Raw genomic sequence first — 16,058 nt, 5'->3', positions numbered from 1 at the left:
TCTGACTACATTCTAATCTCAACTCTTTACTCTCCGCTCTAAGCTAAACACACCCCACTATATATACACTATGTGGTGCCAGCACCACCTAGGGGCGAATGGATTGCCAGTCAAAAAATAAAGAATACCATACATTACAATTCAATAAGTACAGCTATTCAGATATTTGAAGTTTCCCTTTTTCACAAATATGTGGGACACTGCATGTCCTAAAGGAATGGGTTTCTGCATGGAAAGCTAAGGGCCCTTTCACACCTGCGTTATAGTCTTCCGGCATAGAGTTCCGTCGTCGGGGCTCTATGCCGGAAGAATACTGATCAGGATTATCCTAATGCATTCTGAATGGACAGTCCGTCCTTCAGGATGCATCAGGATGTCTTCCGTTCCGGAACGGAACGTTTTTTGGCCGCAGCAAATAGCGCAGCATGCTGCGCTTTTTGCTCCGGCCAAAAATCCGGAACACTTGCCGCAAGGCCGGATCCGGAATGAATGCCCATTGAAAGGCATTGATCCGGATCCGGCCTTAAGCTAAACGTCGTTTCGGCGCATTGCCGGATGCGACGTTTAGCTTTTTCTCAATGGTTACCATGGCTGCCGGGACGCTAAAGTCCTGGCAGCCATGGTAAAGTGTAGTGGGGAGCGGGGAGCAGCATACTTACCATCCGTGCGGCTCCCGGGGCGCTCCAGAGTGACGTCACGGGGGCCCCAGGCGCATGGATGACGTGATCGCATGGATCACATGATCCATGCGCATGGGGCGCTCTGACGTCATTCTGGAGCGCCCCGGGAGCCGCACGGACTGTAAGTATACCGCTCCCCCGCTCCCCACTACTACTATGGCACTACTTTAATAGCGTCCTGGGTGCCATAGTAACACTGAAAGCATTTTGAAGACGGATCCGTCTTCAAATGCTTTCAGTACACTTGCGTTTTTCCGGATCCGGCGTGTAATTCCGGCAAGTGGAGTACACACCGGATCCGGACAACGCAAGTGTGAAAGAGGCCTAAGCTTGATAAATAGCTTGTTTAATCCATCTAGCTAAAGTCCCCTTGTTCTGACCTGAAAATAGTACAAACAAGGAAGTGGATTTCCTCCAGTCCTTAGTAACCTCAAGATATGCTAAAACACATCTCCTGACATCTAGACAGTGAAACTACTTCTTTCCGATTTTTGGGGGCTGCACAAAAGGAGGTGAGGACTATTTCTTGAGCCTTGTGTAAGTCAGATACCACGTTTGGGAGAAAAGCCAGATCAGGTCTAAAACAAATTCCGTCCTCCTGAATAATAGTATCCAGAGTTAGAAAGGATCTTTGAAGCTCTGAGTCCAACATTATTCCCAGAAAACGCTGTACTCCGCTCATATGTAAACTCCCGTCCAGGTTGTTGTACGATCTTCGAGGTGTGTGTAGCGGGGAACTCTGCCCACTCAGTCTTAGGAACATGGAGAAACTACCACCGTAGCATGTCTTCTAGGAAGATACCTGTAGGTTGTCCTACCCAGGACAGGAAAATGAGGGAGAGGCTCCTCCTTTTTTATATCTGTGGGTTTCAAACAACGCATGGATCAGGATTTGGTTCGGATGCTGTCCGTTCGCAACGTGCATCGCACACAGGCCTAATAGTTTGTTGTTAACATTCAAGTATGACACAAACCATAAAACCCAGTGGTTAGCAGCCCTGTGGTCCTAGGTTCGAATTTGACCAATGACATCTGCATGGAGTTTGAATGTTCTCCCTGTGTTTGCGTAGGTTTCCTCCAACACTCCAAAGACATACTGATAGGGACAGGGGTATAGCTATAGGAGGTGCAGAGTTATCAGTCACTACTGGGCCCAGGAGACTGAGGGGGCACAAAGACCCTTATGCCACATAAGAAGACACTGGTTTTATAGAAAGTGCATGAAGGTCAAGCTACACCTCTGGCTGGAGGGAAGGGGTTAGGGCAAGAATATGACGCGTGTGTGGGGGGGGCTGCTATTTCAGTTTTTGCCTCTGGCAGCATGAAAGCCATGTGCTTCCCTGCCCCTGGCCACAAAGCAAAGGAAAGTGGGGCCAAAGCTAAACTCTTGCACCAAGGCCCATAGTCTTTAGCTATGCCCCTGGATAGGGAACTTAGATTGTGAGGCCCATTGGGTACAGCTTGATGCTAATGTCTGTAAAGCGCTGCAGAATATGTCAGTGCTATATAAGTGCATAATAAAATGTGCATTTAGCCGATAGGCAGTCAAAAATCATTTTTTTGAAAATAACAAAATTTAAGAAATATTTGGTTTGGAATTCAATCACTTTATTGAGATAATTACATATATACATTTACATTCTACGTTTATTTTTCCTCTAACGCTCTATTTTGTATAAAACCCATAGACACAAGTACATGTATCTAGCCATAGTTTACCTTTTACATTTATAAAATACAGAAACAACAAAAAAAAACTTCATACCACGCTGAAAGTCGGAATATTTAAACTCTTCCTACCCAGTCGCACCAGTATAGACACAAGGCAGTAATAATTAAATATTTATAGAGATCTATATTTACCATATTTTACACCATTTGCCCCCATTTTTTGCAAAAAGCTCATAAGTAGTGGAAGAAACTTACAGATCCAAAAAATAATTCAAAAACAAAACAAAAAAAAAAACAACTCATGACATAAATCTTGCTGACGGTAGTCACATGAAGCCTGAGCCATAATGGTAGCAGCGTAAGTGTAGGGAGAAACAGAACAGAATGTTGACCATTAAAATGGGTCTTCCCCTTTAGCTACATGGGGATATATCATGAAGACATAGGTAGCATATAATGGGGATTCTTCATCTTTGACCCCAAATGATTTCAGAAGCAAAACAGCCATGACCCTAGGTAACACCCCCGGACCCCTTTAGGTATATTTGTGAAACATGGCATCTCTAATGGTTGCCTTTAGACATCTCATGGACTTTGATGGCCAATCCAGGCTTGAATAAATCATTGGAGCTGCCAAGCCACATATATTTTCTGAATTTGTACCCGTTTTGGGGGATTCGGCAGAAAGAGAGCCTAAGACCGGATTACATTTTTGGCTTGGGAAACCATCTACTGGAGGTTGAGACAAAGCAAGTGAGGATCATAGTTATGGAAAGTGATCACAGTGCCGCAAAGTTATGGAAGCATATACAATATTTTCTCATTTATTTAGAGAACTTGGCCATCTTTAACATGCGTAGTGGCAGAATCGCATCAATCCAGATGTTGGGCGAGGTGATCATTTTTTCCCAGATGATTGATTCCTCATGACTAGAGTCCATCCAGTCTACAGGTGTTCCATAGCTCTTTCCTGGGGGAAAAGTAACAGTCGGTTGTAAATGACAAGGTTATTATTTTGCTGTATCCCTAAAAGATGGTCCCAGGAGAGGGAGGTTCTCCTACTAACATGAATGTTTATGTTTGCCTGGACAAAGCAGGATTACAGGGTGGGCAAAAGGAGGATCTACTACAAGTCTCTGCTGCCTGGCTGATAGGAAGGGTTTTTGTTTATGAGGTTACCCCTTATAGGACATGTGGAAGTCATAGCAGGGAGTCCTGATTTGGATGAGCACCTCTTGCTCTGGCAGAACCACCCTCTCCTCTTAATTCATGGTCAACCATTTTTCTGATGACCAACATTTAAAAAGGGATTGGCTGGGCAGTAAAAATATTATAAAAAAAAACAAGGGTTTAGAATGCTTAAAAACTATAAAAAGTATAAACGTTATGCTCACCGATCCCCATCACTTCCATTTTGACTTCCTGGGTACCCACTGGCAGGGCTGTATAGAGATCTTATGGGACCCCATAACGAAAACCTTAGAGGACCTTTCACAGCTCCTGACATGCCCGTTTTAATAGCCTCATGCATTCCGCAAGTAATAATAATTCTGGAGCATCTATTCTTATGGCTCTATGTTCTGACATTGCTTAGAAGTTATTAATGAATTGCTAGCAGTCTGCAGTAAGGGTACAGAGGGGAGGTGACTAGTTGAGGGTGTGTCCCTGCACAGACTCACTCTATTAAATCAGTGCTGTCATTTTCAGACTGTGCAGGGACCCCCCAACTTGTTACCACCAGTGTTCATGCTTCAGTTATTAGGTCAGTTATTTATAGCTTGTGTTATGACTTTCCTGTAGACCAGTCAGTAATGAAAATTCCAGTAGTCTCACGATGAAAGGGAAAATGAAATATCCGAATCCCACAGCAAGTAATAGGTGAGGTGGCCTATCTTAAAGGCTACGTCCGAAACATGGCCGACATCTTGAAAGCTGCCATATTGGATCAAGGGCAGATTTTTCCAATGGACAGGGGGTCATGTAGCATGTCAAAGAAGACCAGTATTTTCTCAGAAATCGATTGCTGCAATCAGTGGTTCAAAAGTTATCAACACAAAAAGTGTTGTTGCAACTTTCTGTGTGAGGTATTACAAATTTGATTGTCAGAATTTTCTCAGAAATCAATTGCTACAATCAAATTTGTAATATCTAACACTTTCTGTGTTGATAACTTTTGAACCACTGATTGCAGAAATCGATTTCTGAGAAAATTCTGGTCTTCTTTGACATGCTACATGAGCCATTTCCCATTGGAAAAGATTGCCCTTTATCCAACATGGCGGGCATTTTCTGGACATCACCTGTGACTTTTGACTTACCCATTCTTATTACCTCTTGATCCGGACTACAGAGGGCTGTACAGCACATTGGGAGCAATACTCTTCCCCCTCCCAAAGCCTATAATTATGACATCTACGGTAATAACTCTGCTGCTCCTCATCTTACCTGTTCCAAATCCTATTCTTGTGCCTCCCAAGAAGTGATTGGACAGTTTGTTGTGGTCCCACACTGTCAGCTCCACGCAGGCTTCTCTCAGGTCGTCTTCCCTGAACCCATCGTAAATCATCTTGTGGTTAAAAAGAGGGTTTGGCGTTTTGTCCACAGTTCGTGTTTTCTGGCGACTTTTCCTGCTTGTGTCCGGTAATATAGTGCTGTAAACATGGTTAATAAAAGCGTAAATAATTTAGGGTCAGACATGAGAGAGAATACAACGGTCATTACACATTAGATGTATGATGGCCGAACCCACCAATTTCGACAGGACTAGCCAATAATCTAACGTAGGGATCAGCAACCTCCGCCACTCCAGCCGTCCTGAAACTATAGCCAAGCATGCATGTGTATGTGGGGGGTCAGGAGAGATGGACGTTGGCTAAATGAGTGTTCAGCTGACAGCTATTTAAAGGGGTTATCCTGGAAAAGATAATGACAACTTATCTTCAGGATAGGTCATTATTATCACATTGGCGGGGATCCCGGCACCCCTGCCGATCAGCTGTTTCAAGGAGCTGCTGCGCTCACTGGAGCTCTGGTGAGTGATGCAGGCTCCCAGCTTTCCAAGGACAGCGCCGTACATTGTATAGTGGCAGTGCTTGGTATTGCAGCTCAGCACCATTGACTTGAATGGGGCCGAGCTGCATCTAGGCCATGTGACCGATTTACAGGGATGTCACTGGCCCTGGAAAAGGCTGCAGAGCTAAACAACAGGGGTCCCAGGTGTCGTACCTCTGCAGATCTGATAGTGATGACCTATCCTGAGGATACGGTAAGTCATAAATATAATTTTCCTGGATAACCACTTTAAAGGGGTTGTCTCATCTCAGACAATGGGGCCATATCGCTAGGATATTGTCCTATAGGTGCAGGTACCTCCTCTGGGCCTCGCACCTGTATCGAGAACGGAGCCCCGAAAGTGGTGGAGAGCGCACTGAGCATACGCAGCTGCCCTCCATTAATTTTCTATGGGGCCACCGAAAATAGCCAAGTGCTGGCTTGTCTATTTCCGTCGGGCCCTGAGAAGTGAATGGGAGCGGTGGCCGGTCATACGCGGTGAGCTCCCATTCACTTCTCTGGTGAGAGCGCATAGTGGTGGCCGGATCAGAAGTTCTCCAGCCACCACTTTGTGGGGCTCCATTCCCAATATAGGTGCGGGTCCCACCGCTGGGGACATATCCTAGCTAGGGATATGCCCCCATTGTCTGGGATAAGACAACCCGTTTAAGGTGTATGACCAGCCTGACCGTGACTATTCAGAACCTTTAAAAACATTCCTGTAATAGGTGAGAAAATTCTAGGAGCATGCTGGGATCTAAAGTTTGGAAACCACTTCTCTAGGAAACTTACCTATTTTAGGCAGTTACCTTAAGGTGCGTGCCGTCTAACAGAAATTCCACACAAATGTCCACATGGATTTTAAATGTCGTAAGAGATTTTCACAAAGATAGGTATCACTTCAGTCAGCTGGATCAACCCTACCAGACAGGCTGTACGGTTGATGCAATAGGGCCAATCCTGCTGACAGGTGCCCTTTAAATTTGCCTAATATAAAATTCCACCTTGGAGCGAACATGGAATAGCGGTGAAGCAGAATTACCATTTTACGAAGGAGTTGATCTTGTTTTCCCGCAGCATCGGCAGCTGGATACACTCCTTGATCCAGATTTGCACTTCTCCAGATGTGCTCGGCTTTTTACCAGCTTCTAGATTCAGGACAAGATTAGAATATCCTGTTATCTGTCAGAGAAGCCTGGATGGATGGGAAATCGTTAATAGCAGTACTTACCAGCGGAGGACACCGGAATATACTGCAGGGCCAGTCTTATCTCTCCTCTGTTCACTAGCCCAATACCAGACGCTGGTGTCTAGAAACAAAATGGGTGTGTTCAAGCAGAGTTTGGTTACTTAATGATAATTAATTAGTTTTTTCCTTAACATTTTATCTCCACAATTAATTTATTAATTTTGTTTATATATTTAATTTATTTTTAATTTTTTTATTATTGATCTATGAGGCTTGCTTTTTGCTGGAGGAGTTGTACTTTTTAATGGCACCATGTATTTATCTCTTTTGCTTAAATAGCTCACACAATCTAAATTTCCTTAGCCTTTGGAGCGTAGGAGGAAGCCAAAGCACCCAGAGGAAACCCACACAAATACATGCAAACTTCATGCAGATGATGCCTTCGGTCTGGTTTAAACCCAGGACTCCAGCGCTGCCAGACACCAGTGCTAACCACTGAGCCACCGTGCTGGCCCAAGTATACCATTATATTTTTTTGGACTTTCGGGGTTATTTATTAAGACTGGCGTTTTAGACTCGGGTCTTAATATCCCCTATAGCTAGCGGTGTATTCGCCGGAGTTATGAAGAGGCGCCGTCCTATGTATCCACCGCCGATTCTAAATGTAAGACAGCTTCCTTGCGGTCTTACGTTTAGACCAGGGATGCCCAACCTGCGTCCCTCCAGCGGTTGTAAAAGTACAACTCCCATCATGCCCTGCTGTAGGCTGTCCAGGTATGCTGAAAGTTGTAGTTATGCAACAACTGGAGGGCCGCAGGTTGGGCATCCCCGATTTAGACCATTTTCTACGTCTAAACCAGGCATAGAAAATGGTAAATTAGACAGGCCTGTTCCCTTCCCCGCCCACTTTTTTAGACCTGGCGTGAGCGGGAAAGGGTCACAGATTGCGACGCAAAAGGACCTTGTGCGCCAGAACTATGCCTAATATAGGCGTACTTCTGGTTAGTAAATGACCCCCATTGGTTTTATTTAGTTTACTGTGAGTTATAGATAACCATCAGTTTGCAGCAGTTCCAAAGTTACAGCTTTTTTCAGGTTTTCTTTTGTACATTAAACCACTAGAAATAATGGAATATAGTTTTTTACGTCCCCATATTCCAAGACCCAAAACATCTTTATTTTTCCATTGTGAGGGCTACTTTTTTTGGCACCATTTTGGGGTACAGATGACTTTTCAATCAGTTCTAGCATTTATTTATTTATTTATTTACAGTGTTTACGACAGACATGTTCATTTTATTGTACTGGTGGCCATTTTGGACGCAGTGATACCAATTATGTATAATTTCATTTTTTAACATGGTACAGGACTTTGTAAGGGATGACTTCTAGGCACCCACACATGGCAGACCTGCCACTGAGCCACCGTGCTGGCCCTTTTGGACTTTGGGGGTCATTTATTAAGACTGGCGGTCTTAATATCCCCTATAGCTGGCTGTGTATTCGCTGGAGTTACGTAGAGGCACCATCCTCTACATAACTTCGGCGTATCCACCGCTGATTCTAAATGTAAGACAGCTTCCCTGCTGGTGGGGGGGGTCTCCAAAATATATTCCATACACTACTCGGAGTTTGTTTTTAAAAAAGGAGACCGTTTTTTTATTCACACTGAAGCTTTCTGGCTAAATTTTGTATTGTAGACGGAAGATTTATGGACAAACTGTTCCACCTCGTTTGGAAAGAGCCAATATAAAAGACAAGTGCAGGCCGCTACTTACTCGTGCCTCAAGTGGGTACCAGTTCCTCTCTTTATTCTGCCAGTCACACGTTGACAAATTTACATTGACTTCACCCAGGAAACTGTTTCGGCCGAGGACATCATGATGCCACACAGATACGTTCAGCGTCTGAGCCTCAAGAGATTCTTTCGAGATCTTGTACTAATCAAAAAGAGTAAAAAAAGCAAATCAGATCCCAGGACTATGGCACCATCACACGGGGGAACAGCTAGGGGTAGGAGTCCGAGACCCTGACAGACCTCTCTGTTTTGGCCACAGTATCTGGATTGAAGGCACAGAGTAGCAGGAAGGAAAGTCTAGGTATATATTTCCAAGCCAGACATAATGGTGGGTAATGAACATGTTGGATGGACCTTCATAAGTGAACGACCCAAATATGTTTTACAGCCGCCATGATTGTTTCTTACCCTCAGTATTTCGTTATACACAGGGTTAAGTGTCTTTTTCTTCACTGCGCTTTTCCTTTTCCCCATCTTTGCTTTCTCTGGAAGTAAATACGTCTTCACGTACCTGCAACAGAGAGCAAACAGGTTGTACGTCCCCTATGTATAGTACGTCATCTGCCTACAGTAAGGACGAGGTTCATGGGGTCTTGACAACAAATAAAATTGACAGATGGTTCAGTCATAAAGTTGCCTGCCTCAAAAGCTAAAGATTCAGAAAAGATGTGAATCAATTTTTCAATTTTTTTTCTTGAACTTTTTCTCAATGTGTCCCATGGACCCGTCAGCGCTCCTGCATGGTAAGGTGCATACTCCCGCATGGTGGGCCCTCCTGACACATCTGTTGTAGTATTCTTCATAACATATCAATTCTAGAGCATATTTTCTTAGAACAGAGGAGCAAGACCTATTGCACTCACGGGTCAGAACGCTGCTTCTTGACGTCCACCGCCGCCAGGTCTTTGCACTGGTAGATAAAGATTTGGAATTCCTTCAGCTCTTGCGCATAGTCAATGGCAAATTCTATGCTGCCTTTAATGTCCACGTTGCCAAAATCACCGCTGTACACGCTCATGACGCTTCCGCTTACCTGGAAATATGAATGAAGGTAGGGAAAGAAACACGTTACTACTTCATAAGCATCTTATACTGTAGAGTAGTGACCACTCCCCATGCATTATTTTTGCTTAAAGAGGATATCCATGGCCTATCCTATAGACATGGGTGAAGAGAACACTAATGGAGGACTTTAAGATGTATCTTTGGTCATAGAGACGTGTCAGAAGCTTTAATCAGTGGTTGGTGAGCCAGGACCCCCCCCAATCAATGAAGTGACAAGACAAGTCAAAGAGCTTAGAACTAAGGCCGGTATGTAGCGCACATACTCAGACTCCCACTACAGAAAACTTCCCTAGGACATGTCAGGGATACAGACTGGAGGTGCCGAATAACTAAATGCGTTTGGAGCCGTTTTCCTGAAACAGAGCTCCAAATCCCCCTCCAATAGTTCAATGATTAGACTATGATTCCCTGCAGCCCCCACTAAGGGTAGCTTCGGAGTTAATTCATAATGCTTATAAATTGAACTTAAGGTACTTTCACACTAGCGTTTTACTTTTCCGGTATTGAAATCCGGTAAAGGGTCTCAATACCAGAAAAAAAATAAAACGCATCATGTTTGTCCTAATGCATTCTGTTTGGAAAGCAATCCGTTCAGTATGCGTCAGGATGTCTTCCGTTCCATTCACGGTATTTGGCCGGACAAAATACTGCAGCATTTTTTCCAGACAAAACACCGGAACAATACCGCACTTGCCGGATCTGGAATTCATTTCCATAGAGATGTATTAATGCCAGGTCCGGTACCAAGTGTTGTGGAAATTGCCGCATCAACGTATCCGATGTTCCGGTCTGCGCATGCGCCGGCCGCCGGGACATAGGAGGTGCCATTTTTTGCTTTTGATCTTAGGAATTTTTTTTAGACCGGATCAGTTATTCCGGATGATACCAGATAAGACGGATCCGGTATATCACCGGATCAGTCTAATAGATCCGCAAAACAAGGGTATCTGTTTGTACACAGTGTGCCAGATCCGGCAGGTAGTTACAGCAACGGAAATGCCCGCCGGATTCTAACAACGCTAGTGTGAAAGTACTCCAAGGTGTAATAAAGCAGTAACCTCCCTCTAGTGGCTGCAGGTAGACAACAATTTGTAGAAGGAATGGATTGTAAGCCTTGTCTGCAAAGCTTTGGACACTTTACAGCTGCTTCATTTTGGGAGTCATTGGATATTCAGGCTTGGATGGACCCAAATTAAATTAAAATTAAAATGTGGATATCCTCTTTAAATAAGATGGAGCAAATATATATCTGCAGAAAGAAATAATAAATCTTAAAGGAAACCCATCACCAGAGCCTTTAAAGAGTCACAATTTATTTTCATTTAATAGAGAACAGCAAATTACTAAATCACTTCATTTTAAAAATCTGCCTGCATCCGCCTGAAAAAAGTTCTAAAGTCATGTCCACTAGGGGTCTCACTTTACCTAATTTGCAGTTCACTGCCTGCTGTCAGGCAAGATCCATCTCTAGACTCAAAAGACGGCTCACAAGAAATGAGGGAGTGACAGCTAGTCGAGATCCTGAGCCTGATAAAATAACTGCTTCTACAACTTGAGTATTATTGAAGAGTCCTGCATGTGTGTAAGAGTGCATTCACAAAAAAGTGTATGTAAAAATTCGGATAATGCCCATGTTGCATCCGTTTTTTGCAGACCTGTTGTAACGATACCTATTCTTGTCCGCAAAACAGACAAGGATAGGACATGTTCTATATTTTTTGCAGGGCTGCGGAATGCACATATGGATGGGGACAGCAGGCATTTTTTGATGCCCCTTTGAAATGAATGGGTCTGCATCTGATCTGCAAAAATACGGTCATGTGAATGGGGCCTAAGTGTGATCTCCCCCATTCTGAGACCTCCAGAGCTGAAATCAAACATAGTGGTAACTAAGGGAATGAAAATCACATCAGTACAGTTCTGGCAGACTTAAGTGGAGGGATATGCCCCCTGCTTCTGAGTGAAATGCATCTCGCTGTGCAGTGAAAAAGACTTTCGAGAAGCACCAAAAAAAAAAAAAAAAAAAAATGTTCCTTCACAGTTATGATAAAAATTATAATTTTTTTTTAAAAGGGCACGCTTTAAATCAGGACATATTAAAAATATTGTACCAAAGCTAAACTAATAGGGAACTTGCATGCACTAAATGAATCCTAGAGTAGCAGAAGAATTCTGCCTTTGCTAAGAAACCTGTTCATGGGTCACATCTGGGACCTCAGGCTCACATAGGGTGAGGAGCATAAAAATGATATGTAATATGATGCAGTCTACAATCAGATCCACTTTCAGACTTACCCACACGTCTGTATTATTATCATTACTATTAATTGATTATTACATACAATGAACGATTCATAACAGAAGCAGAGACATTGATTAGTTGAAGCACAAGAGTTACGCTTTACATACAGAAGACATTGACGCCATGCCAGACGAGCCACTAAGATTGGTTAGAGAGCTTGGGCTCTTCTTGTGTCTGCCAATGTGAAAACTGCTTTCTGATGCGGAATCTGTCTCTCTGCCATCAGTCTAGAAGACATCACATGTGAAGGGTCATTGGACATATTTAACAACAAGACAGGTTACAAGGAGACATGGTGGCTTCATGCAGACTGAAGAGCCTAAAGGACCAGTCGCTGAGGCACAGGCAGCAACGTCCTGTTATACACTTACTACTGAACCAGAGGCTTGCAGATTACCTGGGACCCATGTATGGCAGCATTACGTGTCAGGTTATGGTAAAACGGCCAATAAGAAGTGTAATATATATATTCATTATATAGAATGGTGTAGACTAGTGGCTCCAAATTCTGCTAAATAATTCAAGGGGTTTCTAGTTTTGTCTAATCAAACCTTAAAAGGGTTGTCCTAGATTTTGTGTCAATATCTGATCAGTTGGGGTGCAACTCCCAACACTGCCGAGGCCTGGTCACAACTCTCCAAGCACAGCGCCATACCTCATATAGTGGCTGTGCTTGGTATTGCACCGATTAACAGGACATCACTGGCCTAAGAAAAGGCTACTGCACTTCAAACAGCTGATTGGTGGGGGTGCTGGGGCTACAACCCCCACTGATCAGTTATTGGTGGTGAACTATCCTGAGGATAGGCCATCAAAACCCAGGACAACCCCTTTAAAAGGGAGTGGTCCTCTTTGTAAATGATCTTTTGTTTCAATGGTTCCCCAGTAATAAGAGCGCCTATTGAAATTAATGATTTAAAAATAGGCTAGTAAAACCCATTTTCATACACCCAATTAGGGAAGTTTATGTTAATGGTGGTGTCCCTGTTCAGGATCCTTGGTCAGGGAGGTGAGCAAACACTGCCAGGTTCTCCACAGGCCATAGCTGATCGCTGGAGGTCCAGGGGGAGGTCACTGTAATCAGCTTATTGACAAGGGACCCTTTTAGCAAGTAGGGACTGTGCAAAGCAGAGAACCCTTTTTGTTAATGCATGTATGTATATGGACCTCCAGAGTGAGTTTTTCAGGATCTCTGCCTGCTGTCAGTGGATGGAAGCATTCAGAATTTACATTTCAGAATCTGAAAACCCACAAGCGAAGGGCTTGATACGGTGTGTATCAGAACGGACACGATCGGGACTAGTCAGCCTCTGAATTGGAGCATAAGGCTGGCTTCAGGGGGTTGTAATAAGACCATATTTAACCATTCAGATTATGGATTAGACCTGGACATGCACTGTACCCTATGGAGCGGGGTTGATCCAGGTATTGCTGTAGTAATAGGAAGATTACACGTGCGATATATCGGTCTTAGGTTTACATTCAGTGCACTTTGTCCAACTGTGTGTGCGCATCTCAAATGTACTGTATGTGTATTCTGGGCTATATTTTAGGACATGTAATACATGCACAGACATATGTAAAGCAAATACAAACAATGAAGGATTTCTGATCAGGTGTTAGCCCTTCATTCAGTTAGGAGACAACAAAGACTTATATACCAGGAGGAAAGGGGAGGATTATGCAGTTACATAGTCAATCAGATTGTCTACCGTCATTTTATATAAATCAGCAAATCCATCATTAAATCTGACATTTACAAACCGAAGATAATTTTATAAGGCTAAAGCTACACGACGACAAAAAGTCTCGCAAAACATAAGGCACAACTACACTGCAACGTGTCGCGCGACATTGATGTCGCACCAATGTCTCGCGAAATTTTTTATAATGGTAGTCTATGGTGTCGCACTGCGACATGACAGTCGCAGAAAAATTCACCTTGGATGGATTTTTTGCTACTGTCGCAGTGCGACACCATAGATTATCATTATAATATTGTCGCGCAACACGTCGTCGTGTAGCCCTAGCCTAAAAGACAAACCACCCAAGGCTCGATATAAGGCGTCATGGCATTGCCTGCAAGGCATAGTTATATTGCTCCTTTAAGCTGGACATACATTTGAGATAATGATTGGCTGCACTGCGGCTGATCAGTGGTCCATGAGATCGTTTGTATGAACGATCCCACCAACTGAACTGCCCGACCAGGGAGTCAGACTCCCCGATGCTAGAGCACAATGGCAAGGGATCAGCCGAATTCAGTCAATCATGTCATCGACATGCAGTTTTGGCCATTAAACGGCCAAAACTTTTTCCTTTCATCTCTATGGGACTTTCCAAAAGAGCTGAGCTCAACTATTTTTGAAACTCCCATAGAAGTAAATAGCGAGCATGCGCTGTACACACTTTGGAGTTCCCATTCTAGAGGTAGGTGCGGGTCTCTGAGGTGGTACGCCGCTCCCATCTGACATTTGTGGCATATCCTAGCGATATGCCATTAATTTCTGAGACGAGACAACCCCTTTAAATTTAAAGTAAGGTTCTATTAACCATATATAAAAAGAGTACAGAAAAGGTGTAAAGATACAGGAGTTAAATGTAAAGACTTACATCGTCTTGAAGGAAAGCCGGCACAGACTGACTCATCCGCTTAAATTTTTCAGCATTTTCTGGGAATGAGTTTTCCGTAGGACCTAAAAAAAGAATATAATAAGAAAAGGTTATTCTTTGATTTGTCTGACGTATTACACAGTCTTCATCCTAATGATCACTCCTTCTGCAAGAACAGTCGAGCCATTCAGATTTGAATGGAAGTGGAGGCACGTTAAAGACATACTCCACATCTATTTTCTTTTGTATATGTGCAATTGTGTCTGTGAGCGGAGACTCGCAGACTTTCTAGGTCATTGGCTACAGCTAAAGAATAGGAACCTTTTGATTCAAGCGTCGTTGCTTTCTGTCGCTGTGTTTTAACATATGCCGTAAAGTAGCACCGTACTTGGGGAACAGTTTTGATATGTTATCGCAACATACCAAAGGTAAAGACTAGCGAATGGATTCATACGAGTTCTTCATCTGCAAGGGCCTGTCCCCACTGCTGACGAAGCTCTCGTCTGACATCTCGCCCAACCCTGACAACCTCAAGTACCAGCAAAAACACAGAAGCTCTACTTCCAGAGCAGCGACAGTTCATGTGCCGTCGGCATGATATTCTCACAGTCAGAGATATCCGGCTCTGTCAATCAAGCGGAGGGAAAGCTTTATCAGAAGCAGGGACAACCCCTCGCAGGTGAGGAACTCATTAAGATAAAACTAATGGATTCATATGAACAACATTTTATCAGTAATCAAATTTTTTGATTGGTGGGGATTTGAGCGCAGAGATCCTTGCCAGGAGAGGGAAGCACTCACATAGCATGCTTTCCATCCTCACTGTAGGAGACTGAAGCAATACGGACTCAATAGAAAGTCTATGGGCCCATCTCATTTTGGTCTCCTGCAGCAAGGAGGGAGAGCGTGCTATGTGAGAGCAGTTCTCTTTCCTCCCACTAGAGATCAGCGGGGGTCACAGCACTTGAACCACCACAAATCAAAAGTCACTGACATATTAAAAGTTTTCCCAAAGTACACTTGTCACTTTAACCCCTGATGCATCTGAGCCCTTGCAGCACCTTAAAAGGTAAATTAATCGCGCTCCTTCGGCTGTGATTGGCTTTGCTCAGCTCTTCTTGGAGACACAAGCGGAGGTGTGCAGAATTAGATCATTTCTAGTGATCTGTAGACCACTCTGCTCACCTTTCCAAGGAGAAGGTGCTGAAGGAGCAGAGCAGTCAGTCGAGCATGATCCCCCCCCCCCCCCTCGCCCTTTGGTGGGGGTTCTAAAGATCCAGGCCCCCCCAATGGTTTAATGAGTTCCATTAAATGCTATCCTTTATGGGGTTCTCTGGGCTTTTAATATTGGTGATAGACATAGCAGCAGGAAGAGAGACTGGAGACGGCACATGCACACTGTTCACATAGTCTCTTCCTACAGCTGATTGGCAGGGGTCCCGGGTGGCAGACCCCCACGATCTGATATTGACAATCTATGCAGAGGATAGGTCATCAATATTAAAAGCCCAGAAGACTTTTCCGGCTCAGACTTCCACAAACATTATAATAAGACATTTCATAATTCTGCAACTTTACTGTTATCGTGATTTTTAGTATGCAATGTTTTTTAATGAATGGAAGGGAAGAAAGGATGCAGGGTGTCTGAAGGTTTTCATTCATTCAAGTCTTGATATATCAGTAGTGATA

General features: G+C 43.7%; 1 protein-coding gene across 11 annotated transcripts in view; it reads right to left on the bottom strand.

Annotated features, from left to right (window-relative positions):
• Positions 1–2,272: 2,272 nt before the first annotated feature.
• LOC122923176 (synaptotagmin-like protein 2) overlaps positions 2,273–16,058 on the bottom strand; it is a 122,576-nt gene continuing 108,790 nt past the window's right edge. For 7 of the 11 annotated variants that reach the window (XM_044273902.1, XM_044273901.1, XM_044273907.1 and 4 more), the window contains 9 exons: positions 14,370–14,452; positions 11,864–11,983; positions 9,253–9,422; positions 8,798–8,900; positions 8,370–8,531; positions 6,634–6,712; positions 6,445–6,550; positions 4,797–5,002; positions 2,273–3,321 (listed from right to left, as the gene is read on the bottom strand). In XM_044273902.1, the coding sequence (XP_044129837.1) occupies positions 3,176–3,321; positions 4,797–5,002; positions 6,445–6,550; positions 6,634–6,712; positions 8,370–8,531; positions 8,798–8,900; positions 9,253–9,422; positions 11,864–11,983; positions 14,370–14,452 (1,175 nt within the window). In that variant the 3' untranslated portion in view covers positions 2,273–3,175. The remainder of the gene's footprint in view (positions 3,322–4,796; positions 5,003–6,444; positions 6,551–6,633; positions 6,713–8,369; positions 8,532–8,797; positions 8,901–9,252; positions 9,423–11,863; positions 11,984–14,369; positions 14,453–16,058) is intronic. The other 4 variants (XM_044273908.1, XM_044273911.1, XM_044273904.1 and 1 more) reach the window with 3 other exon arrangements.

The sequence above is a fragment of the Bufo gargarizans genome, unplaced genomic scaffold (genome assembly GCF_014858855.1).
Source record: "Bufo gargarizans isolate SCDJY-AF-19 unplaced genomic scaffold, ASM1485885v1 original_scaffold_1311_pilon, whole genome shotgun sequence".
Taxonomy (NCBI): domain Eukaryota; kingdom Metazoa; phylum Chordata; class Amphibia; order Anura; family Bufonidae; genus Bufo; species Bufo gargarizans.
The sequence above is the reverse complement of the archived record's forward strand: the minus strand, read 5'-3'. Positions and strand labels throughout refer to the sequence as shown.